Source organism: Malurus melanocephalus, unplaced genomic scaffold (genome assembly GCF_030028575.1).
Source record: "Malurus melanocephalus ecotype Western Australia unplaced genomic scaffold, MMel_1.1 scaffold_279, whole genome shotgun sequence".
In the NCBI taxonomy this organism is placed as follows: domain Eukaryota; kingdom Metazoa; phylum Chordata; class Aves; order Passeriformes; family Maluridae; genus Malurus; species Malurus melanocephalus.
The window spans coordinates 510,683-537,757 of record NW_026623511.1 but is presented as its reverse complement, the minus strand read 5'-3'; the positions used below and the strand labels follow the sequence as shown (position 1 = coordinate 537,757).

The 27,075-nt window shown below is 51.3% G+C and overlaps 3 protein-coding genes across 12 annotated transcripts in view; all 3 read right to left on the bottom strand.

Annotated features, from left to right (window-relative positions):
• CNOT1 (CCR4-NOT transcription complex subunit 1) overlaps positions 1-4,786 on the bottom strand; it is a 53,485-nt gene extending 48,699 nt beyond the window's left edge. For all 8 annotated transcript variants that reach the window (XM_057376494.1, XM_057376498.1, XM_057376496.1 and 5 more), the window contains exon 1: positions 4,646-4,786. The gene's annotated coding sequence lies outside the window, so the exon portion shown is untranslated. The remainder of the gene's footprint in view (positions 1-4,645) is intronic.
• A 1,292-nt stretch (positions 4,787-6,078) lies between these two features.
• SLC38A7 (solute carrier family 38 member 7) lies at positions 6,079-14,394 on the bottom strand. 3 transcript variants are annotated; one of them, XM_057376504.1, is made up of 12 exons: positions 13,480-14,394; positions 12,496-13,212; positions 11,927-12,362; positions 11,499-11,697; positions 11,268-11,412; positions 10,495-10,593; positions 9,728-9,785; positions 9,268-9,382; positions 8,902-9,049; positions 8,618-8,817; positions 8,307-8,361; positions 6,079-8,211 (listed from the first exon to the last, which is right to left on the bottom strand). In XM_057376504.1, the coding sequence occupies exons 3-12, from the start codon at positions 12,191-12,193 to the stop codon at positions 8,109-8,111; spliced, it is 1,389 nt and encodes a 462-aa protein (XP_057232487.1). In that variant the 5' UTR covers positions 12,194-12,362; positions 12,496-13,212; positions 13,480-14,394; the 3' UTR covers positions 6,079-8,108. The 3 variants fall into 3 exon arrangements, with proteins under 3 accessions (XP_057232487.1, XP_057232486.1, XP_057232488.1); XM_057376503.1 differs by lacking the exon at positions 12,496-13,212; XM_057376505.1 differs by lacking the exon at positions 12,496-13,212 and having other exon boundaries at positions 11,927-12,323.
• A 78-nt stretch (positions 14,395-14,472) lies between these two features.
• On the bottom strand, positions 14,473-27,069 carry GOT2 (glutamic-oxaloacetic transaminase 2). The gene is made up of 10 exons (XM_057376506.1): positions 26,991-27,069; positions 21,581-21,737; positions 20,281-20,409; positions 19,858-19,917; positions 19,587-19,748; positions 19,032-19,136; positions 18,007-18,157; positions 17,193-17,358; positions 16,121-16,271; positions 14,473-15,675 (listed from the first exon to the last, which is right to left on the bottom strand). The coding sequence occupies exons 1-10, from the start codon at positions 27,056-27,058 to the stop codon at positions 15,553-15,555; spliced, it is 1,272 nt and encodes a 423-aa protein (XP_057232489.1). The 5' UTR covers positions 27,059-27,069; the 3' UTR covers positions 14,473-15,552.
• Between the last annotated feature and the right edge of the window lie 6 nt (positions 27,070-27,075).

Below are 27,075 nucleotides of genomic sequence, written 5' to 3'. Positions count from 1 at the left end.
GCAGCACATAGGAAGCTGAAAATCTGTGCTGGGCACAATTAGAACTCTCGTTCCCATCTCCCTTTATACAAAGGTTTTCACTTGCTTACATTTGGAACTATATGTTATTTAACATCTGCSTACACTTCAAAACATCAGGAGCAACAAATCCTATCAGAGGCAATGAATATTATTCTGCTCTTTGAAAAAGTTTATTAAATTACATAGATATAAGGGTAAATTATTTGTAAGAAAAGTCAAACCAATCWACTTCCAGACTTTCCTTATGCTATAGAAAACCCTGCCTACTCAAAGAAGCTATGCAAGATCCTTCTTACACAATAAAACATCTCACGATGAACAAATTTTCAAGCAATATTGAAAGCATTCTCCAAYGACAAGGCCTCTTAAAGAATTTCAGGGCATGTCTAAAACTGCAGCRAGAACAATTACACAAAACTTCCATTTCTTTTTAGTACATCTGACAAGCTAGAATTCATTACCTTTATATCTAAAGGTTTAAAAGGCCACTGACTACGGAACATCTTTGTAGAAGGAAGGACTAGCACAAAAGTTTAAAAAGAGTTCTTAACAATACCGTAGCTGATTTGTTTTTTTTTAACAACCTTTAAATTTCTCCTTTGGAATAATCTAGGAAATGCCACTGGGCTGGGCAACTACATGCTTTCTAGGACAATCTTACAGACAAGGTTTAACATACAYGACCAATATAAAGTTTCTGAAAACCTTTTGATAAAAATCAAGTGCACAGAYCTTGGCACAATACTTGCACCTACTAAAACTGGCAGTCAGGAAGGGGAATTCAGCCCCATCAGAGCAGCAGGTTACAGCAAACAGCCTGGAGAACTCACAGGCYGTGTGAACTCAGGATTTAAGAACAAGACATAACCCAAAACCTCAACTTGACCATTTTTTCAGGCAGTAACAGAATTTCAGAGTTTGCCTTTCAGGCCCCTAGTTTTTTTTCCTAGTTTTTTACCCACATTTCTCTGGGTATTTTTCCCCACACCAATAYAAACAGCACAGTAAGCACACCTACTCCACCTAAAAACCAGGGKTTTTAGCACTGAACTTTCAAGCTGAGCTCAAGCCTCTCTGCTGCCATACAACACCCTGCAGAGCATGGACACTGACCATCCCACCCTCCTATTAGCATTTCTGTTGTCTCTCAAAAAAGCAGGGAATGCTTTGATTGCATGGAAGCAGAACAAGCTTTGCCACCTTCCAACTGCAAAATCTGGCAGTGCCACTGGAGAATTTAAGCTGAAGGCAAAATGGGATTTTGCCTTTCAAGTAAGCCTCTCAAGGAAGAGACTCAAGGATGGAACACAATAGCAGAGGAAACAGCTTCCTACTTATGTTACAAACATACAGTTTGCACCATGTGTGTCCTGACACACAGCAAACCTTTACAGCTCCCTTAGACAGAACATCAAAAGCACTGGAGAGGTTCAAATGGTGCAACCTAACTTAGGTGAGAACAGAGTAACCAAGAGAACCTTGCCTGCAAAGTAAAACTGCACAGGTACCTCTCTGRTCATCCAGTGTAATGCTAAAATTCATTTACTACAGCACTAAGAAAGCTATGAATACTATGCAAAGCAGACTTTATTTTTAGATCCATATATCCTTAGTGGGCATGAATCTCTCTACACTGGCCTCAACAATTCAAGAAGATTTTCAGTCCATGGGACAAATCTGCCAGGTTCTGACAAGTCAGGCCTCTGCTATAGGGAGTTTATAAAAAAAATTTAGATTAGCTGTCAAAATCAGCCACTTTTAGTCACAGATCCTACGATGCATAATAATCCATAACAATGGATTAAGATACCTGGCACAAGACTCAGGAGCTCTTARCATATTACTATTTTATATTGTGCAACACAGGCCATTTTTAAGAGGTAAAAAGTAAAACCAAAATCTACAGCACTACACGCCCTGAACTCTTCCTAAGAAAAACAATGGGCCATCAGCAAAAAACATTTAGCATCTATTTCAGTAGATTTTTTTCAAGAGCAGAGTTCTGTTGGATTATTAAAACATAAATGCAATACAATTTTAGGCAAGACTCCAAAAATCACAAAATAGAGAGAGCCAATAGGAAACCACCCACCAGGTGCAACAGATACTCCCTACTAACCAGAAATCACTAGGAGCTACTAAGCCTTGATGATGAAGTTGATAAATCTGAAGTCTTCCAAAAATTCAGAAACAGCCTTAAAAAAAAGGGAATTTCAAACTTACTTTAAACTAACTTTRGACCTTTTTTCAGAATTTTGTAGAACTATTTCCACTGAATTTCAAGAGCTGTGATTTTAGGGCACATGTGCTGCATGTGGAGGATAAAACAACTCAAGTGACACAGACAGCAACGTGTTTGCTGCTTAGGCTCTAAATGTCTGTCAAAAAAACATCACATAAAACATACTAAAGGGACCACTGCTAAATCTGCTCTTCAGAACAGTCCCTTACCCTCTTTTCAAACCCATGAACAAACAGAACACACGGAAGAGCAGCACGCCCCTCTGAAATGCCACACTGGGAGCAAACCAAGGGAGAAAGGTGGTTCTTAATCATACTGTACTTTTTATTTCAGGACATCTACCACTTTGAAATCTCCTAAGGAAAAAACCCTACGGGAAAGTCACATTAGCGGTAAAATAAACTCCTGATTAATTTGACCAGTTCAAATTCAAATGTTCACAAATCGAAAAGCCACCTGAACATTACATATACRGGAAAGCTGCACCCAATTCCAGTCAACTGGAAGTCACAAAGATGAGCAGACACAGTAACTTTGCTTTACAGAGTGTGGCTGAGCTAAGCACCTATGTTGTTTCTATACAGTCACGCCAGTTAAGTTGTAGTTTGGAAGCCGCCTCAAATACATGAGCCATGCATCAAACATGACATGGCTGCTTCAGGCATTTTCACATCAACCTGGACTGTTAAAAAAAAAACAAAACCGGAACAAGAAACTCTCCCTTCCCAATTCTCCTTCAGATAAACACGGCAGAATAAAGTTTCTGCTGGAGGTAAGGRGGGACCTGTTCTCAGATTACATGCTTTTTTACCATCTAAAAGGAGTCTTAAAATGGCTAAATGCTATTTCAAAAGTCAAAAGAAAACTGCAGTATGCATAAATCAGTGATGTTAAAGGAACAAAAGAGAAATCTAGTTAAAATAAGGATGGCCTCAACCATGATTCTCCGTGATAACAATTCCCAAAATGATTTAGTTATGTCTCATTATGGGGACACAAAACATTACTGTCCTCTATTCCTAAGACCTATTTGCACAGTTTCTCTTCCATTTATTCAGCTGAACACCAAGAGTGGCCATTTCAGCATAAATTAAAAAAAATAAATACCTAGGAACACTATATAGGATAAACAAGGTAAGGTATTTCTCCCAATAGGAGACACAGGTAGGCAGCAGACTGGCTGTGAGTTTGGTTTGGTGACAACAGGCCAATAGCATCAACAGTTAAAAGTGAAGTCAAAAAGAGCTTAAAAAATCAAGACAACAAAAAGACTGGAAAGGACGAACCAGTCTATTACCAATGTTTCCTGTTTATAAGAAAGTCACACCACCTGGACTCACTCTGCCTATAATTATAGCCAATGCCAAAGTAGTTACCTTAGAAACAGGAAACACTTCAGTTGGGTACACTAAGAATGACTTGTCAGAGTCACACCTGTTTTGTTACCTGCTCATAAAAAGTTCCTGAGAGCAGCTGCCATGCTTCATTGCAACAAGTGGGACTCAGAAACAATCTAACTTCACCATATACAACAGACTAATGTTGTATTTTCAGTATTATCTCACTTTTGTTGTAAATACAGTCCAAATAGTTTGTGGTTTGTTGAAATTAAACTATGAAYACTCACTGGACTTATTGTATAAGGAGCAAATAGTACTAATCTAAATTAGAAAACTATTGTAAAGGAGCTGTTGTACTGATACAGCATCTGTCAAAATACCCAACTGTTGCTATTTCTAGTTTAGAATTTTTAAGTCCATTTTACTGGGCAGTGTGTTCTTAACTGGAGGACAGCACTGAGAAGGATTTCTCCCATATGGTCTGCAAGAAGGTTATGTCACCGGATTATTCACTACACATCACTTTTTCCATATTTTCTGTGGGCAAGCCACAACAACACTCATCCCCTACGGAGGCCGCCGAGCCCGGCCCGGGGCAGGCCCGGCCCGGAGTTCTCAAAGCTCCACCTGTCACCAGCGGCGTTACACAAGCGAAGGGGTAGAAAGGAGCACAGCCCAAGACCTGGCGGTTTCCCCGGCACCTCGCGACGCCGCCGCCTCCCCCCGCCACCGAATCGGGAACACTCGCGGATCCCCCCCGGTCCCCGGAGTTCGCTCAGCCCCTCAGARGCGGCCGCAGGACCGGGCTGCGCGGGAGCGGGGGGTGCCGAAGGCCCGCGGGTCCCGCCGCTGCCTCTCGCACCTCGGAGAGCGGCCCGGCCGGGCSGGTGCCTCAGCCGGCCCCGCTGCCCCAAACACAAGCCTTTCCGGCCCCGCCGCCTCCAGCCCCGTCCCCACGGCGATTCCCGCCGCCCCGGAGCCCGCGGTGCCCCCACAGCCCCCCAGAGCCCCCCAGCCGGTGCCGGGCGGGCGCTGCTCCCACCTCGGCGGTGTCGTGAGGGCCGGGCCGGGGCCGCTCGCGCGCTTCTCTCGCGCCGCCGCCGTTCCGATACAAAATGGCGGATAGGGTCGCGCGCTCGCGCCGCGGCCTTTCCCCTCCCCCGTCCTGTGGCGGGGGGGGACGCGGGGGAGCGGAGGGGCGGGCTGCGCGCGGGGCTGCCGCGCCCCCGCCGTTCGGCCGTCGGCCAATCAAAGCGCGGGGCCGCGCGAGGCCTGRCCAATCAGAGCCGGGCGACCTCGGGGGAGAGCGTCCCACCGCCCTCCGCGCGGACCCAGAGCCGCGCGCCATTGGCCGGCAGGGGCCGAAGTCCTTCCTACGCTCTCAGCCAATCAGAGCTCAGTATCCCTTCAGCCTGCGCTTGCGCGCCGACGGCCAACCCGCGCTGCCGAGGCCGACCAATGAGCGCGCGGCGGGGGCGGGGCGGGAAGGGGAAGTGGCGGGCAGTGCCAAAGGGCGCGCGGAGTCATGGCGGGGGGGGCGCCCCTCCCCGAGTGGTGCCCCCCCCCCGACGGTGGTACAGCCCCAGGAACGGTTTCCCCCCCGCGCAGCGCCCATGGTACGGGCCCAGGCATTGGAGCCTCCCCCCAGCCCGCGCAGCCTTGGTACGTTCCAGGCGCGGCTCCCCCCCCAGCATGGCGGCTGCGGGTCCCTCACACCGCCGAGCGTGGGCACTGGGCGCTCCCGGGGCCATTTTTCCCCTCTACCGAAATCCTTCCTTGTGGTGAGCCTGCCTAAAAGCTGGCTACGCGATAATGGACATGTGGAATACTCTGGAATTGCCTGAACTCAGTATAACTAAAAGCCGCTAACAGCCGTCGGCTGCGAGCAGTACCTGGAGCCGAAAGTTACAAGAGGTCTTTTGTCCCCGCGGAATTCCCGAGACAGACTCGTTAAGTGAACTTAACTCGAATTAAGTGAACTTAACGACATAATGGGGCTAGCTTGTGAGGATAACGGCAAGGCATTGTTTCTAAAGTAGCCTATAAGGAGCTCACTTTTTGTAATATGTATGAGGTTGATTACCCGTTAGCGAACATGGGCATAAAAGCCATGGTTGCTGAAGGGAATAATCTCGGTGGTCGTWGTGCATTTCTCCCGCCGCCCGACAAATGGTTAACTCCGACACTTGCTCCATTGGCACCCTCCCGGCTCGCCGGSCTCAGTTCTGGAGAGGAAACTCCCTTCAACCCCTTCCCGCCTGCCTCAGCCACACCACACCCGCCTGCCAGCCCCTGGGGTGCTACACCRGGACCGGGGCYCACAGTCTCCCCTGGCATCTCCCGGCCCGGGGCGCGACACAGCGGATAAGGGCCTGAGGAAGAGCTCGGAGTGTTGGCATGGCATTTCAGGATACGGCTTCATCCCTGTATCCCACCCGGGAGCATCTCCCACAAGAAACCACTTCATGCTGGCCTGGCACACGCATCACAATGTCACTTTTATTGAGTTGAGTTCCCTCCACTTTCTGCATGTACAAAATACATGTTAAAAGGCCAGTGTTTGTAAACAGTCAGGGGAGCAGTAAGGCAAACAGGAACGGCCACAGCATCTTCAAGACCTGCCCTGCCCTCAGCCACACAGACACTGTGGGGTCACTGAGGGAGCCCAGATGTTCCCAAGTGACAACCAAAGACATGGGACACTGCATCCTCCTCCACTTCAGCCATGGGACCAAAGCATGCTTTCAGGAAAGCCAGGGCCACAAGACCCACCAGGTACCAAACCCTCTCATCTTGGTGCGGGGTGGGCRCTGGAAGGTATTTGGGCATTGGCATCTGCTGAACATCTCTGCTGGACTCCATGAGAGCTGGCTCTGTGCTCCCCACATCCAAGACAACTGGATATCTTCTTTATGCAAAAAGGTCCCCTGAGCCCCAGTGCCTGCACACAGGCAGAAGCCCCCCTGGCAAAGGGGCTCGGGATACAGCTGGTGCTGTACAAGTGGGGGTTTGGTGGAGCCTGGTTTTGTCAAAAGATAAGAGCACAGATGCTGGAGATCACTGGGGAGAGTCAGGAGTGATCTGTGTCTTCACAGCATCCCTCAAACATTCCTGCTGTGCTTGGGGCTTTTCTTCCTCCTTCTCCATCTGGGTCTCCCCGTCCCAAGCAGCAATGGGGAGGTCCCCATTTACACACAGCATCAGTAARAAAAGACCAAACATTTTCACGTGGGGAAGCACCCACCCTGCAGCCTCTGCTTGCAGAGCCACGTTGAGTAGTACAGGAGCACATGCCATGGTTCTCCTTCTCACCACATCAGCCTGTGCTGCTTCCAGAAGATGCAGGAGGTTCAGGGCCAGTTTTTGCACAAATCTGAGCWAAACCCTTGTCACAGATGCATCACTAGATACACCTCGTCCCTCCCCAAGGGTTTTAGAAGCCAATCAAGATAAAAGGAAACCCAAAGACAGAGCAAGAGAATTTTGCTGTTGAGGTTTAACACCCCCAACCAAATCYGCAGCTGGGGGAACTGTTCAAGCCAGCAAAAATAAGAATGAAACCATCATCCAGACAGACAACAGAGGGACAGCCCAGAACAACACCAGCCATACAGAGTGTAAATGACCAAGGGAACAATATAAAATGAATTAATACTGACTGCTTTACTCCAAAAGCATCCCTTAAAACCTGGCTCAGTCCCATTCACTGGAAACCTGGAAGAACAGGATTGTTGTAAATCTGGAGAAGAGCTTTGCTCTATTGTAGTGTCTTTGCTCAGTAGGTCGATGCAGTCATAGCAGCTTCTCTACTGAGTAAGCAAACCCTGGCAGGGAAAACATGCACTGGCATGTTCCTACCCCAGGGTCATCCTGATCCACAAAAAAAAAAAAAACAAAACAAAAGAGGCTAAAAGGCAATGGTCCCCCTTTGTAACACAAAGCACAGCCCAGGCAGAGGGAGATGTGAGAGTAGGGGCAGGAGACCAGCAGGAAAGCAGAGTTCAAACCAAACATTGACACAGAAGACAACTATGGAGGTGTCTCCCTGTCGGATAAACATGATTACTATTTCCCTTTATGCAGAACACTCTTTCTCCCTCCAAAGCTGGAAGAAGAAGGAGTTTTAGGTGTGGAGAGGAGCTCCACCAGCATAAGGGTACACAGATGRGAGCAGCATGGCTTTGCAAACCCCAACCACAACCCCTTAGTGATGTCTAAGGGAGTGATGTCTACCCTGAGGGGCAGAAAGGGCTTGCCCTAGAAGACAGGTCCCCTTGTAGTGTTGCTCTGGCTTCACTGGAACCAGGGCTGAGAGAAGCCTGACTGCCTGGTGCCTTAAGACAACGAGATACAAACCACCACATAGCTTGTTCAGCCAAGTCCTGAGTCACAACGGTCCTCTTGGATCTTCCCAACATGCCATCATGTTTTCTTCCCACTTCCCTTTGGTCCTAGGGGAAATCTCCATCCCCTCAGCAGAAGCAGTGCAGTCCAGCCTTGAGGACTCAGGCTGTGAGATCCACAAAGATAGCGTTGGCAGTGGTCTGTCCAAAGATGAAGGCTCCAAGGGTGACCATGAACACGCCRTAGCTGACCTGGGCCCACCAGCTGTGGATGCAGGAGGACAGGGCACATTTAGAGGGGTCCTTCACTCCAGTATCCACAGGGGAAGTGGGACGAGAGGGAAAGCACATTTCAGTTACCTGATTGCCCTGGTTTCTTGGATCTCAGAGAGCTTGGCTTGAATCAGGCAGAGCCCTGAAAGGCAGGGGAGGCAAATTAGAACCAGATGAGGATTGTCCCGATGACTGAACAGACACTCCACAAAACGGAGTCACACTCCCCATTACAGAGCACATAGTCCAGCCAAAATAGCTGAGCTACTGMCGGGCCCCAGATCACATTTTTGTCCTACTCTAAAAATTTCCTGGTTCCTTCCATCCTGCCCCCTCCCTCTTTSAGACAAAAGGCCATGAAACCTTTGTCAGCCCCTTAACATCCCAGGATACTATACCTGGGAAGACAAAGATGAAGCAGGCGGCCAAGCCCCCAATGACAGAGATGACTTTGCCAATGTCAGGGATGAAAAGAGCCAGGAGGAGGGTCAGAAGGAACCAGCTGATGGTCTGAAACAGGCGTCTCCTCCGCTCCCGAACCACATCCTCCTCCACTGTTACCCCAGTGTAGCGGAGCCAGAGACCCTCCAAGACAGCCCTGTGGGCACAGACCCAAGATAGAGGGGTTTCCTTGTGCTGCTCCTCCTTCCCATACCAGCCCCATCTTTCTCTCAGTGCTCACCGGCCACAGAAGTGCAGGATGGGGTASGATGTCAGCACACAGAGGATGATGAAAGCCCGGGCAAGGGCAACGGGGATGTCATTGGAGGGGTARGACATCAAGACATCCTGCTCCACGCCAGCTCCAAAGGTTAGGAAGCCACAGACACCTGCCGGGAATAGAGCAGTCAGCAGGGGACAGGGACAAATCTCCTGAACATCTGTTTGAAAGTCCAGACTTGTATGGAGATGGCACAGGGCACATTGCAGAGAGGGTCTGATGGACTCGCCTCTCTTCTTGCTCTCACCCTGCTGAGGTCCCTGCCCTCCTGAAGCTCACAGCCACTCCAAGGACCGTGCCACACTCATACAGTGTCCCCTCACTTACCAGTGCCTGTGTAGACAAAGAGAGCAATCACCATGGCTGCCGTCACCACTGCCCCCCAGGTCTTCACCTCTGGCTGCTTCATGCTGTTAAACACGGGCACRCTGCTCACATGGCACTGCCAGGACACAGAGAGAGTGGAGATRCATGATGGACTGAATCACATTCCTGATATCCCACATTTGTTGTGATTAAAGGAATAACCCACAGTGGCTGTGCTGGTCAAGGAAATAACCAAAATCATGATCCCCCCAGGTTTGTCACTGGAAAAAAAAGGAGTGGGAAAGACTGCCCTGTACTTCCTAGCTGGGGTAAAATAGGTGCATCTCCATCTAAAGGTGGTGAGATGTTAAAAAGGCTTCAGCTTCCTCACAAAGCTGTGCAGTGAGCACATGGGCAGGGTTTCAGTCTGCCACCCAAGCAACCACAGGGTAGAAGGGGAATGCCAAGCTCATAGCCTTACCTGAAATCCAAAGCAGATGGTGGGCATGGCATTGAAGACAGCTGTCCAGGAGGAGGGSCTGGCAGGAGAGAAACATCCACCAGTCAGACCAGGACCCCTGTGCCCCCATCCAGAGCCCCAGGGGAGCATGAGCTGGGTGTGCTCAGTGTCTTTGCTGTTACTGCATCCCCCCACCCAGGATGATGCCATTGCATGAAACTAGGCTTTCCTGGGACCTGGTACTCTCTGAAAACCTGCACCTTTCACTGAGCATGCAAAAGTAAAAGTATCAATAAAAATAAGGATCTAGTAGGGCAGTGCAGAAAACTGGTCTGACCTTTGCTCTGCCATAAAATCCTGCACTGGGTGCAGAAATATTCCCACACTGTGATTAAGAGAATAAGCCACAGTGGCTGTGCTGGCCAAGGAAATAACCAAAATCATCCAAATATAGACACAGCCCTTGTTGCTGGGKGAGCAAAAGSACTGYACAAGGAATCCAGGGCCTGGATGTRTCAGAGATAAAAGCCAATCAGTACTTATCAAAACCTGGGATGGAGCCGCGTGAACCTTTAAGAGGTCCTTTCGTCTTCTTCACCATCTGCTCCTCTAAAACATGCAGAGGTTTGGAAACACTTGGGAGCTATGACAGCAACATGCAGAGTCCCCAGGACCAGGGATGGGACTCATGAAAGATTCATACCCAGCCTTTGCAGCCCTTGCTCCCACACCCCTGAGTGGCTTTGCCATGCTGTGATGGCCACTGGCAGCGTGTCTCTTGCTCTCACCTGGTGGGGATCTCCACAGGYACCAGCTCCTTGTCAGGCCAGATGTATTTAATGATAATGACTGCTGTGACATACCATGTGCCAATCACACTGAGGGAGCTGTGAGAGGGGATAGGAGGCCATTAGTGGTCTGCTTCCCCACTTTATGGAGGAAGTCTGTCTATCCCATCTTCCCCCCTGCACAGCCCAGGCTCCCCACCTCCTGCCTATCAGATCCATTTTTGCTCTCCCTTTCCATGGGAATATGCCAGGAACTGTCACACGCTGTCCCCCAAGCATATGCCAACACAATTCTGTTACATTTGGGGGTTATTCCATGCTTTTGTGAGCAGCAAACCTGCTGGATTTTGGTTTTGGAGAAAGAAATGAGTGTTGAAGCAGTGACACTCCAGCAGCTAGCTCACACCCRGATGCTTGGTAGAGCTGGGCTAGCCTGCAGACCACCCGCCCTAGGGACACTTACTGGCTCTCCTTTCTGGTGGATTGCCAACTCCAAAGATAAGAGACAATGCTGCTGAAAGCAGTTCWCCCTGTTCCTCCAATGCACAGAAGGGAAAAAAAAGCCTTAAARTACAACACTRWGGCTGCACAGTGCTCAGCTGCTCCTCTGCTTCCCAGATGGGGAAACTGAGGCATGGGAAGGCAGAGGGTGAGTGGGCAGATATGGCACTAGAACCACAGCATTTCCAGTCCCTCTCCCCTGCAACTGTGCTTACGTGGGTGCTGGCTGGCCCACCCCAACTCCCACCTCCAGAGCGCCCTTCCCTACCCACCTGGCATATTTCTGGAAGCCAATCTCCTTGGGGATGGAGAGGGGCAGGATGAGGAGGAAGGCAGTGATGCTGATGGTGAACTTGCGGTCTGTGTACCAGCGGCTGCTMCCAGCTTCCTCAGGCTCCTTCACCAGAGCAGCAATGACTGCAGGACAACCAAGACAGTCAGCTTGGCCCTTCCAGCTGAAGGGACAACAACTGGTTATAGTTTGCTCAGTGGGATGCACTTACTCTTGTCCTCCTGGTCTCCAATGATGATGAGGAAGGCGATGCAGGTGCCGAAGGTGTAGACAGCGATGGCCACCTCACACAGCACACCAGGCACCTTCCCACACACAGCCCACACAACCTCCTGGTAGGTGCGCTCGTTGCTGGCCTGCGAGCAGTACGCCAGGATAACCAAGCCTCCAATGATGAAGATCAGCATGCACTGGGATGGGGGASAGACAGGGAGGGAACACTGAGCCAACAATATAGCAAGGTCCCCAGAGCCATTCCAGGCAGCCACCCTTGAACACAYTGAGCATCTCTGGTGCATCTCATCCAAAAGAGCTTCTTCCCAGGAGGTTGGTCCTCCCCAAGCCCTTTCTGGGGCACCACATGTCCTTCCCATGCACCYTCCCAGGACAGGGCAGGGGGACTGTCCCTCTCCCACTCACCATCTGCAGGGCGATGCCTGCAGCCACGCCACCAGCCATGCTGAAGGCAGCAGGGAAGTTGAGCAGCCCAGCTCCAAGAGCAGCGTTGACCACAATGAAGACAGCTCCCAGAGCCGATGTGGCCCCCGGACCGTTTCCTTGGCTTTCTGAATTTTTGGGCACTGTCTCCACACTGGGGCTCTGCAGAAGCCTGGCCCGTTCACCAGCATCGTCACTCCACTCCCAATCCTTGTAGTCACTGTTGATGCTCCCAGTGCCCTGAGCCATTGTCCCTCCTTGGGTGGCACACACCACCGTCCACGTCCCACTAGTGGTCCTGCACTAGGCTCAGCCAGGCACCTTGAGGAGGGTCTTCAACCAGTGCTGGCTCCATCAGGCAGGGAGGGGAGAAAATAGGCTGGGATGCAGAAACACAGAGTCAGGCACTTCCCTACTCCTACAAGGGGATGAAGAAGGCCACTGTTAAGTGTTAGCGAAATTATATTAACAAGGGACAACCTGGGCATAGGGAAAATGAGTTCTCTGGGTCTTAGCACACACACCAGCAGAGACAGAGCAGGAGAACTCACCTCTTGTCCCTCAAATCCAGGGAGAGGACACTGCTGCTGTCACGATGGGGGACTGAGCCCTGACTCTGGGGCTGAGGAGCTGCAGCCTCACAGCAGGACTTGCCTTTCTCTGGGCATGAGACCCAGCATCATGGATCACTTCCTGATTTTCAAACCCAATTCCTGCAAGCTTTGCAAGAGCTGCTGTGCACGTGCTCCTGAGTAAAGGGCAAGGCTGGGCTCAACAGGAATGACCCGTGTGCAGCAGAAACACTGTGTCAACAGGAAAAGCAGGACTAGCCCGTTCCAGTGGGTGACCACCAGCAGGAGAGGATGTCTCAGAAGCTTTTGGATTTGAAAATCTGGTGTTTCCAGCATTGCAGCCGTTGGGGGTTGGAAAGTCTGAATCTCATCCCAGTACCTCCAAGCTGGAGGAGATAGACCCTCACAACCTGGCAGGATCTACACGGTCACGAGATACCGCTTTTCAAGGAAGTCTGGTTTTTATCCCTAGAGGACATCCATAGAGACTTGCTCCCTAGCACACTCCTGTCTTCTGGGCTATTCAAACTCTGTGCTTGTGCTATGAAACCTCTGTAAAGATTCCTTGGGAAGGGGAGGAAGGRCCACCCTCTGTCCCCTGGGTAGGARCGTGGAGGGGACATGCCGGYGGGTCCGCGTGGGCTCCAGCTCCCACCCAGCMGAGGATGCTGCAGGGGTCGATGCTTCTACCATGGCCTGGGGAAGGATGCGGAAGGGTGTCCTTTACCTCCAGACAAAGCCGCCACACTCTGACAACCAGAAACCCCGAGAGCAGGCACATCTCCGAGGGTGACTCGACAGACCCGCGGCCCCGCACGGGCCCCGGCGGCGCCCCCCGCCCGGAGAAGCAAGGCCCGCAGCCCGTGACGGTCAGCCCGCGTACGCAGGGAATGCCCTGGAGGACGTGACGCTGCCCCAGCGGATCGGTGGGCTCCCCGCGTGTGCCCTCCCAGCCCCACTCACCGGGTAGAAGAGCGCCCGGCTCCGCTGCCTTCGGCCCCGGCCCCGGCTGGGCTCGGCGGCAGCGGCGGCGCSGCAACAGCTCCGCCCTGCCCGCTGCACGCCGGGGGTTGTAGTCCGGCCCCGGAGCCCGGGGAACATCCCCCTTCCGATAGTACTTCCCAGCGGCTGAGCCCGCGGGGACTCGCGGCAAGGAGAGGGCGAGAGAGGGGGCTGTGCTCCAGGGTGCTTTTATTGTACAGAGAACGAGAAGGAGAACGGTCCCACGTGGGTTAAGGCGGCAGCTCCAAAGCCACGCAGAACCGCGGACCACAGCACAGGAACCCRCATGGGGCAGCACCTACGGCGTGTGCGGCACGGAAAGCGGTTTATTGCACAAAGGACAGMAAGCAGCGGCTGTGGGCATCGCGCCAGTAAACAAGCGGCGTGAGAGCGGAAACTGTCAGGGAGCGGCGGGAGGATCCAGCCTTGCAGCAAGTGTGGCAACAACGTGCACTACACCGGGACAGCTGCGCTAGACCAGACCTGTCCCAGCTCCAAGGGGCACACGGCTGCTCTGGGCAGCAATRGGAAATGAGGACTGCCCTGCTAAATATTTTGGTACAGCTGCTGAGGGGAAAGGTGCCAGCGGMTGGAAAAAGCCCACAGACTCAGGTAATGTCTCCAGGGCCACCTTGGGAGGCTTCACTCCATCGTACACCAGTGGCCGAGGATGGCCCCCATGTCCCAAAGCAGACAGCTTTTGTCTTCTCCCCAGCAATACCTATGTTCAACTTTTTAGGCTTCAATTTCAGCTCTGTGATACCAACTCCCACCTGGAACCTCAGTTCACACACCCCTGTGCACCTGGGGCACACTGGTGGGAACTGCCTCTCTCTCTACAAGGCGTTTCACGGTCATATAAAATCCCCTGTGCTGGCATGTCCCTAAGAGGGAATGTTTAGTGCATGGAAGGGACAGGATCCAGTTGTACAATGACAGGATGAAGTCCCCAGCTCAACATAGCCATGCACCAGTTTATTCGGATTAAAAATCAAGAGTCCAGTAAGTTRCAGGGCCTCAGGGACACTTGGTTTACAAGGACAGAATGTTTTTTGAGTCATCAGCTCTCAGATTTCTCTSAAGATCTCTGTTTTCTGGTGTCACTAAAAATGTGGTTGAAAAGAGCAGATGAGAGGGATGCCTCACACCCCCATGTGAGTGGGGAATACTACAGGGGCAGCCTCTGGGCTTACAGCTTTGGGACACACACAAAGACTGCAGGGAGGGCCGCTGGAAGTATGGGGCTGGGTTTAGGACAGGAATGGGGTGAGGCAGAGACCACCAGAGAGCAGTTTTCAGAGGAAATTCTTATTGGGGGAGAGGGGGAATGAGAAATTGTTTCACCTCTGGGTACGGAAGTGAAGCCAGGAGAACCAGACAGGTTTAAACGGGGTCACTGGTCTGCCCCACGCACYGATGCCACTGTGAATTACATCTGAAAGGAAAGTCCCAGATGGARAGAGTGAAGCCAACGATGGAGCAGAGTTTGGTAGTGAGAAGTCCTCAGAGCTGGTTGTCAGAGGACAGCTTTGGTGCTGCCCAGCCTCAGGCTGGGATGATGGAGGATGGAGCCTGCTGGCAGCAGGGACTGGCTGAGGAGGTCAGAGGAGCGCACCGGAGCAGTCCTCACACTCAGCCCACCCAGCTCTCTGCCTGCTGCTGTTTGGGCCAGCAGCCAACAGCCTCACAAAGCCTTCTCATGGAGAAATGCGTGTGGAGAAGCCTTTGGTGCCTACACTGGTAGGACGGCATTGCTAAGCATTTGCTTCCTCCAGCATAGGTAGATGCTGGGGCTGATGGACAAAGGATGGACAGCAGGGAAGAACAGCTGTGACGAGCAGGAGCCAGCAATKATGACCCTGCTCCACAACACAGGGCGGATTTGACTAGGCTTCTACAACAACTCATCTACAAGATACATTCAGCAGCGGCTTCAAGTGCTGTGGTTGGAAGTATTCTGCTTGTTTCTTTTCCCTCCTCATCTTCGACTGGTGGGGAAGGAAAAGCCACCAGCTCCAGGGCACACCTTTGTCTTTACTTTGTGACTTGATGGATGGCATGAGCCAGGTAGCCTACATTGCCTGACGTAACTCCCGCCACAGAGATGCGTCCATCCTTTGTCATGTAGACGGAGAACTCCTTGATCAGCCGCTCCACCTGGGGTGAAAGAGCAAAGTTCAAACTGCAAGCCAACCTCTGCTCTGTCAACAAAGTGCAAATTTACCCAGCTTGCTAAAACTCAAAGCAAACTGGGTRCCAGCAGACAGGGCACCCTGTTATCTGCAGAGCCAGCTGTGCACCGAGCAAGGATGCAACATTGCAGACACTCAGCTGGAAGAGTCACATCCCTTGAGCTGACCTTTAAGGTTGCCTCAGAGCAGCACCCAGCTTGCTCTGATAGATGTGATGGCTACGTTTACTTTCAACCTCCCCCAATCTCAGCAGGGAACAGAACAAGACTGGGGTCCCCATGATGTGCCAGTGCTTGGAGGATGTTCCTCCYGAGGAAGAACTTACAAGGGCTCATTTTGGCTTCTGCTGTCAAAAACTTACTGACAAGGACCGCAAAATGACACTTKGAGACCACGGGAATTGCATTTACCTGCTCGGGCTTCAGCCCTGTGAAGCAGAACATGCCGATCTGGTCAGTGATGTGCTGCCAGTTGTGGGAGGATCCTTCTTTCTTGAGGTTGGACACCAGCTGAGTCCGCATGCTGATGATCCGGTCAGCCATGCCCTTCACCTCTGTGAGCCTAAGGAGCCAACCCAGGAACYGCTCAGAGCAGGGCTGGAACACACCAACGCTGCTCTTCCCACCCCAGCTACTGGGAATAGACCTCTCCACCTGGAGGGGCCCCATAGGGACATGCAGATGCACAAAGATCAGGAAGCATGAAGATGTAGCTCCAGCTGGGAGAACTGCTTCTTTCTCCTGATACCTGAAGGCAACTGCCTTTTATTTATTCCATTGCTTGTTGGACACTACTACCAAAGTATAGACATCTCTGTGTCTGAAAGTCAGATCAGTTGGATGCTCCATGGCAGCACTACTCAAACCCAAATAAAATAAGGGTGCAGGGGTAGCAGTGGTAGACAGGTCCTGCTCCAAAGCAGCACAGCCAGGAAATATCTCTGCTAGGCCCTGGATCAGACACAAGTGTCAAGCTGCCAAAAGAACACAACCCCCAGCGAGGCCACAGCACACTGCCAGCCTTTGTTCTGCCAGGCCAGCTGCTGGGAGTGACCCAGCACCGGGGGGCTGGGAAAACAGCACAGGCTCACGCCAGGAAGCAGGCTTAGAGCAYGAGAGTTACATTCCTGGGTCTTATTCCCAGGGGGCTCATGGTTTCACTTCCCCCACATGAGACACACTACATGGCTACAACACTTCAGATTTTCATGCTTCTTGGATAGGCAGCTCCTGCAGCCTGCAATCCTACAGGAGCTTTATCTCCTCCTTTACAGTGTTTTCTGCCTTGGTAACACAAGGAAAACCTATTTGTGTAAATTGCTATCAGCTGATGCCAGGACTTTAGCAGGGATTTCTCCAGAGTAAACATGGTTCTGACTGTTCCTGAAGCTAAGTGCTGCCTGTGGCAGCAGCACGCAGGAAACACAGCACAGGGCTATACAAAGAGACCTTACTGTCACGAGCATTACAGATTTCTTCTCACCATTCCTTTCGTAGTTCAGGGGTGTTCAGGATCATAGAGGCAATGCGGGCTCCGTTCACGGGTGGGTTGGAATACATGGGGCGGATGAGGATCTTCAGCTGTGATTCAACCCTCTTGGCCTCATCTGCATCACTGCAGATCACTGTGAAGGCACCCGCACGCTCTCCTGAAAGAGAGCCACGGAATGTCCAGAGTTGGAGGAATCATTGAGTCCAGTTTTTGGCCATGCATAGAACAACCCCAAGAATCCCACAATGCATCTGACAGCATTGTCCAAACACTCCCTAAGCTCCGTCAGGCTTAGTGCTATGGCCACTTCCTTGGGGAGCCTGTTACAGTGCGCCCTCTGGGTTAAGAACCTTTTCCTAATATTCAGCCTAAATCCTCCCTGACACAGTTCTGTGGCATTCCCTTGGGTCCTGTCACYGGTCACAGAGAGCAGATGCTGCCCCTTAGGAAGAAGCTGAATGCCTACAATGAGCTCTGCCCTCAGTCTTCTCCAGGCTGAGCAGCCAGTCCCTCAGATGCTCCTTGTATAGCTTCTCCTTTAGACCATTCRCCATTCTTGTAGCCTCCTTTGGACACTCTTTAAAGTTTTATATCCTCCTTATACTGTGGGACCCAATGCCACACAGCTTCAGTGGATCCCTGTTCAGTAGAAGGGTCTCCACCAGCTCCCAGCAGGTTTCTTTGCTCAGTACTCCAGGATGGRCACAAGCAGCAGGAAGACACCAGCTGCTAAACCCAGGAGATACTGGGGTCCCACCAGTACAAAAATGRATGAAACCATTTCCTTGGCACGCGCCCTACTCACCATACAGCCCCATGTTCTTAGCGAAGGACTGTGACAGGACGATGTTGATGCCCTGATCAATGAAATACCGCACAGCCCAGGCATCCCGGTTGATGTCCCCGCTGGCAAAGCCCTGGTAGGCCATGTCAAAGTACACAAGGAGGTTTCGTTTCTGCCAGCAAAGATGGAAAAGAGTGTCACAGAAGCTGAGTGCCTCCAAGGGGCAGGGCAGCAGGCTGAGAAGAGCCATGCTGACAGCAGCCTGTCCACCTGCAGCCATTCTCCTCCAGAAAGAGAGCCATTCCCCTTCATTTGCTGCAGGGAAAGCAGCCCAAAACCTGCAGCTACCCACCACACATCAAAACAGCAGCTAAGGACCCTCCAGTGCATTTATGGGATATACAAATCTGGCCCAGGAAGCAGAAGTAGATTCAACAGCAATAAAATATTCTACTTCAGCATTTTCTCTATCATCAGTGGGAAAATCACGTGGGAACTCTTTTGTCAGTTGGGCAGATAGCCCAAATGTACTGCCCCTTAGTCAGGGCACCCACCCTTCTGTAGGCCACAAAGGTCACTTCGATATCTACCAATTCACAGAACACTACTAACACCAGGCATTTCCAAGCCAAATTTCACTGGCTACAGGCTTGATGGAACAGCAGAAAGGAGAAGGCAGAACCTGTCCCTGTCTGTTTCCAGCTGAAGCTTGCAAGGAGACACCAGTGCACGAGAGATCTTCCAGCATTTTTAATACACCAGCAYTGGGTGCTCTGCTTCAGCAATCACAGCTCATGCTTTCAACCCTGCTGCTCTCCTTTTAGGTCTCCCTACTCCAGCTTCCTGGGAAGGTGCCAGCAGAAAGTCTGATGGTCAGCTAGAAGTTTTCTGGCTGCATTTGCCTGGCTCCTGTCAGGAACATGACACCCACCCTGGCTTCAGGAAAGGGAATAACCTTTAGCAAAGTGAAGACCAGGTGCCACCCACGAAAGGCCAGAGATGTGGTTTTCCCAGGAATGGCACAGCACCCCTGGAACATTGCTCACCTTCACTGTAGCTGCCAACTCCTTCCATTGCTCCTGCCGGGGATCCACCCCRGTGGGGTTGTGAGCACAAGCATGTAAGAGGATGACGCTCTTCTCTGGAATTTTCTAAGGAAGATATTGCAAAAAAAAATAAATATTAATGATATCTGAGCACTCTCCTCAGCAGATGAGACAGCTTCGATGAGCTCTGCAAGGCTTCTAGCCTTGATTTAATGCCTTCAGGCATCATAGCATGACAGAATATTCCAAGCTGGAATGGACCCATAAGGATTACTGAGTCCAACTCTTGGCCCTGCACATGACAGCCCTGGGAACTGCACTATGTGCCTGCAATGTTCAAACACTATTGGGCCCTGGCAGACTTGGTGCCACGACCACTTCCCTAGAGAGCCTGTTTCAGTGCCCAACCACCCTCTGGGTGAAGAATMTTTTCCTGATATCCAGCCTAAACCTCCCTGACTGCTCTATGCCACTTCATCACTCTTAGGATAAAGTAAGATCACCACCCATTTCCCCACATGACCTCCTTTCTTCYAGGCATGGAAGGCAACTCACAGAAATATCATCCATGGCCCCAGAGAAGTCAAGGCTGCACGTCTTGGGGTCATAGTAGCGATAAGCCTGAAGTTGCATGCCAGCATCACGGAAAATGGGGGTGTGATTGCCCCAGGACGGTTTGGGTAGGTACACATCACGGCTGGCCTTGAAGAACCGTTGCTGTCAACAGAAAAAGAGTGTTCAAACAGGTTGAACACATTCAAGCAGTTAGAAGATTCAGCACTAGTAAAAATATGTTCTTTCCTTCCACTGCTGGCCAGGRACTCACCAAAAAGTTGGCTCCAATTCGCAGAGATCCAGTCCCAGAAATACCCTGCACAGTAACATACTGCAAGGAAAGAAACAAAAATCTGAGTCTGAGCAGCCATGCTGTGATAGAGGGAGAGAACAGTCACTATGTCAGCACTGSCAGCAGCACACCAGAACAGGGACAATGGGCTGGAGGGACTGCAGGGGTCAGCAGCTCCTGCTCCAGGGCAGGGAGTTGGGCCCCCATGGCAAGGTTAAATCCCCTCCTTGGATAGGGCTGTTTGACCCCAGCCTTCAGAGGAAGCAGTTATCCTTGGGCCCAGCCAGCCCACAACTCCAAAGCATCAGTACCCTGCCAGTTCTTCCACATTTGCTGGACACTCACACCCCAATTGTGTGTCAGACAGTGCTGCATGCCCCCCATGTCCCMGCTTCTCCTTACCCGGCCACTCTTGAAAGCCTCACTGTTTTCCCCCAAAGCCAGTTCTGCAGATGCCCGGGTGAAATCTGCTAGTCCCCCAATGGGCAAGTACTCCTTATCCATCTTCTTGGATGCTATCATGGCCTCCGCCTGGAAAGGAAGACACAAGTTCAGCAAGGAAGGCATCACTATGGAGAGGATGATGGACAGCTCAAGGTCCCTTCTCTGCACATTTGCCTGCTCAAAAGGGGCAAAGGTTGGTTTACAGGAGTTTCTCTCCAGAGCTCATTCCAAACAAGGGGCAGYAGTAAACACTTCAGATGAAACCCAGCAGCCACCAGAGTTGTCAGTGGGTGACAGCGTTGGTACAGCAGAGCCAGGAAACTCAGCTCCAGAGGAGAGCACCACTTCAGCCCATTATAARTTACTGCTGCTGCACAAGGATACACACTTCTTTGCCCAAACAGGAATTGTCCTGCAGGACGGCAAGACTTGAGTGTACTGTGAGGCACATAGTATYTCTACCTAGGAGACATCCCCAAACCAGGTATGGTAGCACATTTTCYGAAGGGCCTTGTAAAGATGGGAATGGGACAGACCCTGGCAGCATTCACAAACCACCAGGAAACTGTCCCTGTGACACCATCTAGGCTCCCTGGTTGTGACCCAGCTCCACAGGGAGAGGGAGAGCAAGGGATGGTTTTAAAGCCCACACTGATGGCASATGGACCAGGCACCCTCCCTGCACCCTCCCTGTCGATGTGTGTGCAGCCAATCAATGCTTGTGTCAGCTGCCAGCTATTTAACAGCCTATTTCTACCCGGACAGCCCTGAAAGACCCCATAATCCCCTCAAGGGCAATGTCCACACCCAGCTCTCTGGGCTGGAGTTTTAGACTGGCTTATGGAGAAACTGGTAACATCGGCTCAGCGGAATTTTTAAGACTAATCCATTAAGGGACCAATGCCAGCTTCYTTCCTCCCTTGTGGGGTGCCCTAGGGAACATCAGCCTACTCAAGAAACACCTTTAAGTTCAGAGAACAGGTGCGTTGGAGGGCTCATGGTAGTCAGCAACAAGTTAAGAGTTACCTGAATGGAAACAGGACATGTATTTCCTGTTTTGTCTTGTACTACTTAAGGGCTCTGTCGCGTCTCAAAAGTATTAGTCCTGCTAAGGGAATACTGTCCTGCTCTGTTAGAGACAAAGCTTATTTTAAGGACCAAGAGACAAAACTTGCTTAGTGGCCTTTCCCCTCCCTGACCCCCTCAAGGCACCTGGCACTTGGATCTGGYCCTGCCCAGCAGCCAGCACCCAGCTCACCTTGCGAACACAGTTCAGGACGTATGGCTTCCCATTGTCATCCCGGTATGCCCCCACACCCAGGTTCATCTTCTTGGAGTTGGTGTCACGTTTGTAAGCTTCTGTCACTCCCAGGATGGGGTCAGGGGGACCCATCTCCACATGGGACCACCATGAGCTAAAAGGAAAAACCAGAAGCTAAGGATTAGGCTTGAGAACTGGGCAGAGAAGTGCACCAACATGGCTAGAGAGAAACCCTCAAGGGAAATCTTGTCTTTAAACCACTGAAAAAGTGCAAATAGTGTTAAAAGAATTATCCAAAAACCAAAACAAACCCTTTAAGCTCACATCTTATATTGCAGAACAGGCAAAGAGCCTCAGTTCACTATGGCTGAACATAACTGACTCCCTCTCAGTCATTAGCATGTCGAAATGGTCCTGTTTGCTGTATGTGCTAACACCACAAAGACCCCAGGAAACAGAAGCCTTGAACTCTTACACTCTGGACAAGTGCCCAGAGCCTGCAGGTAGGACTGCACAGGTTATTCCCCTCCAGGGAACCTTGGCCAGACCTGGGCAATTGCACAAAACATGAATATGGAGCCTCTTCCAAATTCCTGGAAGGGCTCTAGTACATGAAAACTAATTTGTTTTTCTCCCAACATTGGCTGGCATAACAAAGATATTTTCACTGCTTGCACTCTGTCTCCCTTGTAGACAAATGCTGTTTTCCTTGAAATCATAGAAGACAATTTTTTCTCCATCTGACAAGTGACAAGCTCTGATGTGAAGACCCTTCCCCTGCTATTGAGCACGAAACCTYCCTGCATGAGGAGCTTTGTGTTCCTCCAGCACAAGGAGCCACCTGCCTCCACCCTGCTGGCAGCACACCCTGAAGATGGAGAGGCTCTCTTAATGTCAAGGGCAGACCAGACCACGCTATAAAAAGAAACCTGTTATTTCCTTTGGCCACAGTCTCTGCCCTGTCCCACGTCCAGGCTTTGCAGACAGTGCAGGAGCAGCAGTGTGGTGGTTTTTAACCTGCTGTGGCTGTCACAGCCCCCTCCTGAAGGCACTGGATACAGCTTTGAGCATCCTGAYTCACCACACAGGCGCCTACCCAGGTCCCCAGCTCGGTGGGGAACAAAGGGTGCAATACAAGGTAGATTGAGTTTATCTCCTGGGGGCCAGAACTCAGGCCTTGACTGCTGAAGGAAAAACACAGAGAGATACATCAGCTTTACTAAGCTTTGTAGCCCAAGAAAGGCCACCTCATCTGATAATAAGATCCTTTCCCAACTTGAGAATGTTATCCTGGGCTGGTCCCTGCCCCAGGCAATGCAGGCAGTGTGGAGCCAGCCCAGGGCCAGCCAGCCCTCCTGCTGAGTGCTTAGTGCAGACACTGCAAAAAGATACAGATCTGTGGGCAGCAGGGTCTGACCAGTTAAGAAGTTCTAACATGACCAGCAGAGGGTCAAGGAAGTTCTAACATGATCAGCAGAACTCACAAAATCATCTTTCCTCTCCACTCTATCCCTGTCCTAAGTCCATTTAGGCCCAGTTCACTCACTACTGTCCCAAATATGTAGACTGCATCTCATGAAGCCCCAAACATAATTTGCCCTCTTCAGACTAACTGCTCTTCCCATYTGTACACTATTTCCAAATTTTAAAAAAAGCCTGTTTTCTCTTTGCTTTGAGGAAGCTGTAGAGCCACCTCAGGTACTTTAAAAATGGAAGATGTGCTCAACATTTTTTAGACCACTAACCAGACTTGATTGCCTTTTAAGTACAGGATCAGCYTGGAAAGGAAGATGAGTCAGTCATGCCAGCAACACACACCCTCCAGAGAGGGACAGGGGCTGCAGCYAGTGTGGAGGGAGTGACCTGGGGAACCAACCTGAGCAGGACACGTCAAGAGGGSAAAATCTTGCTGCAGGTTCAGGCGGTTTTGGACAAACCTCTCCCACTGCCTTCCTGGCAATGGAGAAGCAGGGAAAGAGAGAAACACTGAGCAGAAGTGTGTTCTCTGCAGTTTACCTGGTCARAGATTATTTTGGTATCAAGGGCTGCAGGAGCCTGGCCATTTATTTTAAAGAGCTGCTACTTTGGAGACGGTGACAGCACCTTCTTTCTGCTGGGCCTTTCCCCAAGCTGATTACAGTGTTTGTGGTATTTAGGTCCCGATCCTKCTCAGGCTTAGGCAGGTCACTGAGCTTTAACATACAGCAATTAATGCTGATCCTGCGGGCATTTACCTAAGCTGCAGCACTTCAGAGAGTTAAGTACTTTTGTTCTGAGCTGGTTTTTCTGTCGGCTTAAGGCACCRAAGGGTAGGTTTAGGACTTATTTTCCCGTTCTCAGCATGAAGGTTTCCAGATGAAACAAGACTCCTCTGGTGTTTCCAGGGAGGTGAGCTTGCAGGGAGACAGGAGAAAAGTCTAGGCTGAGCTGTCCAAACACATCAGGGTATCAAAGAGATCAGAGGCAAAGCTTTCCCAAAGGGGTTTGGGAAAAAGAAATCTAACACACTGCTACACCCTGTTACCGTTGTTGTCCCTGCAGTGCCTTGTATTTTATTTTGAGCAATTAAAAGAACATTGGGCTTGAATAAAGGTCAAAGCTATAAACTGCACATCTCTGCTAGGTCAGAGGTATTTCAGTGCGGAAAACTAACCAGAGGTAAACTTCAGCTGGGACTGAACTACTYGAGGGATACTCAATGTAAGCCAAAGGAAGCACATTCTCCAGCTACAGAACTTCAACACAGAAGGCCCAGTCAAAGTTTAGATGCTCATCAGAGCTGGTATCCAAATAGTCTCTATACTTTTCAGGCTGGTCCTCTGAACTGGTTTAATGCACAGCTGCAAGTGCAWTGGGACAGAGAAAGTGGGAAAATGCACCAGGAACTGCATAAATTGGCAACACCTTTCAAAAATGTATGTGGAACTTATGCCTCAAGTGCACAGACCTGAGATGTGCTTAAGAACTTGAGCCAAGCCCGGAGAGCAAGCATTTACAAGCCCAGTGAAGGTTTCCATCATGGAGAGGCCAGCCCAGATTCCCTGAGGTATGGCCACATAAGATACAGATTTCAGAAGCTTTGCCAAAGTCCCCACAGCAGTTCTGCAAGCCAGAGCAGAGCCAAGGGGCCAAAGGCTGTCTGTCAGGCTGTCCAAAGGCTGTCCGGATACCACAGCTAAAGCAAATATTTACATGAGAACAATGCCAACAGGCTGCTGGCTRCTACAGGGCCTTTCAAGCCTACAAATTCCTTACCCCAGTGAGCTGCCGGTAAGCTTCCCACCAAGAAAAGTATTTAAATAGCTCTCTTGTGATACATCAGAGCAGCAGACTGAGTTATCACCCTAATTAGCATTKGTGTGTCAAGGGAGGCGTTTTAACCATTTCCTATCTCTTTATCACTGCTCTGATGTCAGAAAGAGCCTTCTCAGCATAGAGTAATGGTAGCAGCTGGAGCACCAATTCTGTTGCTGAAGATAAGGAAACAGAAACTGCTAATCACTGCTTGGCTTCCCTTGTTGCATAATAAGCCACTATTCCTGAACAGGAAAACGCGGGGCTGTGCATAGACGGCTCCTTACTCAAAAAACTTGGGTGACCTCAATTCAATTTGGTAATTTATAGCTTGCTGTATAACAAGCTTGAGAAAAGCGAAGCTTATGCCAGCAGGCTCCATATCTTCCACAGGCCTGCCACAGTTCACAGGCACAAAACACRAGTTCTATCCCTGCTGAGAAGAGCTAGAAGGCTGCCTTAGAAGCAGCAATGACTGGAAGCATTCTTCTCACAAGGGTTTATCAACATCTAATAGCCTTGTCTATCTGCTGGGAGGGGGATTTAGAAAAAACACTGCTTTACTGCTCTGACATTTGTTGGAACCTGTTTTTAGAGCTTCCCCATCAGTGAGGGTCAGGAGTCAAAGGGCTCTGGAGAGCAGCAAGGCCTTGTTCAGATCCCTCTGCACACTCTGCTTCTTGGCCATCTCGTCTCAGTGGTCACCTGTACTTTGTGGAGCTGTGCTGAGCTCTTCACACAGCTCCAGAAGCACSCTATACCCTTCTAGCCAAGCCTCTGCTGACCAGAGACTGCAGAATCCAGAGCTACCAGTGCAGGACTGGTCCTCACAGAAACACCATCATTCTTATCCTGCTCCTACCAGGGCTGGCACTCTGAGAGCACAACTCTAGCACAGCCAGCACTACTCCTGTCCCATTTCATGGATCATGGGGCACTGCAGACCTGCTGCACCATGCAYGAACCCCAGGCCCACTGCACAGTGCAGAGGTCCCTCTGGTCCCACTACRCACGTCAGCCCCATTTCACAACACAGAGAATCCTGGAATGGTTTGTGTTGGAAAAGACCTGAAAGATTATTTCATCCAAACACCTGACATAGACAGGGACACCTTCCACTAGACCAGGTTTATCCAACACTGGTCCAACCTGGCCTTGAACACTTCCAGGGATGGAACTGGTACAATTTCTCTGGAAAACCTGTGCCAGAGCCTCCCCACCCTCACAGGGAAGAATTTCTTCTGAATATCTAATCCAACCCTGCCCTCTTGTCAATCTAAAGCTATTGCCCCTTGTCCTTGTGCTCCATGGCTTTGTCAAAACTCCCTCTCCAGCTCCCTTGTAGCCCCTTTAGATACTGGAAGGCTACAATTAGCCCCGAAGCCTCCTCTCTTCCAGGTTGAATAACTCCAGCTCTCTCAGCCTTTCCTCACAGAAATGACGCTCCATCCCTCTAATCATCTTTGTGGCCTCCTYTGGACTTGCTCTAACAGGTCGATCGATATTTTTCCTGTGCTGGAGCTCCAGAGGTAGATGCAGTGGTGCAGCTGGGGTCTCCACAGAGCGGACTAGAGAGGCAGAATCCCCTCCCTTTACCTGCTGCCGGTGATGCAGCCCAGGACACGGTAATTTCTGGGCTGCAAGCGCACATGGCCGGAGCACGTCCAGCCTCTCATCAACCACATCACTCGTGCCCTGCAGGACAGTGCACACCACCAGCAGCACCCTGGCCCCGTTAATCACGGCACAGAGTGTCCCAAGCCCCATCGCTCAAGGSGCAGGCTGTCCCCAGCCCCGGGATGTCCCCGGTCCCATTCCCGGGGCTCCCGCTGCCTCCGCGCCCTCCACGGCGGCGCCTCAAGGGCAGGCGGTGGGCGCCGGGCTGGGCCGCAGCCAATCAGCGCGCGAGGACCCCCCTCCCCAGCCAATCGGCGCGCGGTCCGTCCCCCCGGCAACCCCCTTCCCCAACGCGGCGTCACCCGCGGGCCGCACGGGGGACCCGCTCCTCGCAGCCACCCCCCAACACCACCTCAGAGCGGAGCTCAGCCCCGGAAAAACCCCTTCCCGACACCGGCGGGCGGCCCCAGGGGCTCAGCCGCCTCTCAGCCCTCACCTGGCGCGGGAGGCGGCGGCGGCGAGGCGCGGGGCGGCGAGGAGCCGGCGGCTGTGCAGGAGCGCCATGGCGGCAGCGGCGGCGG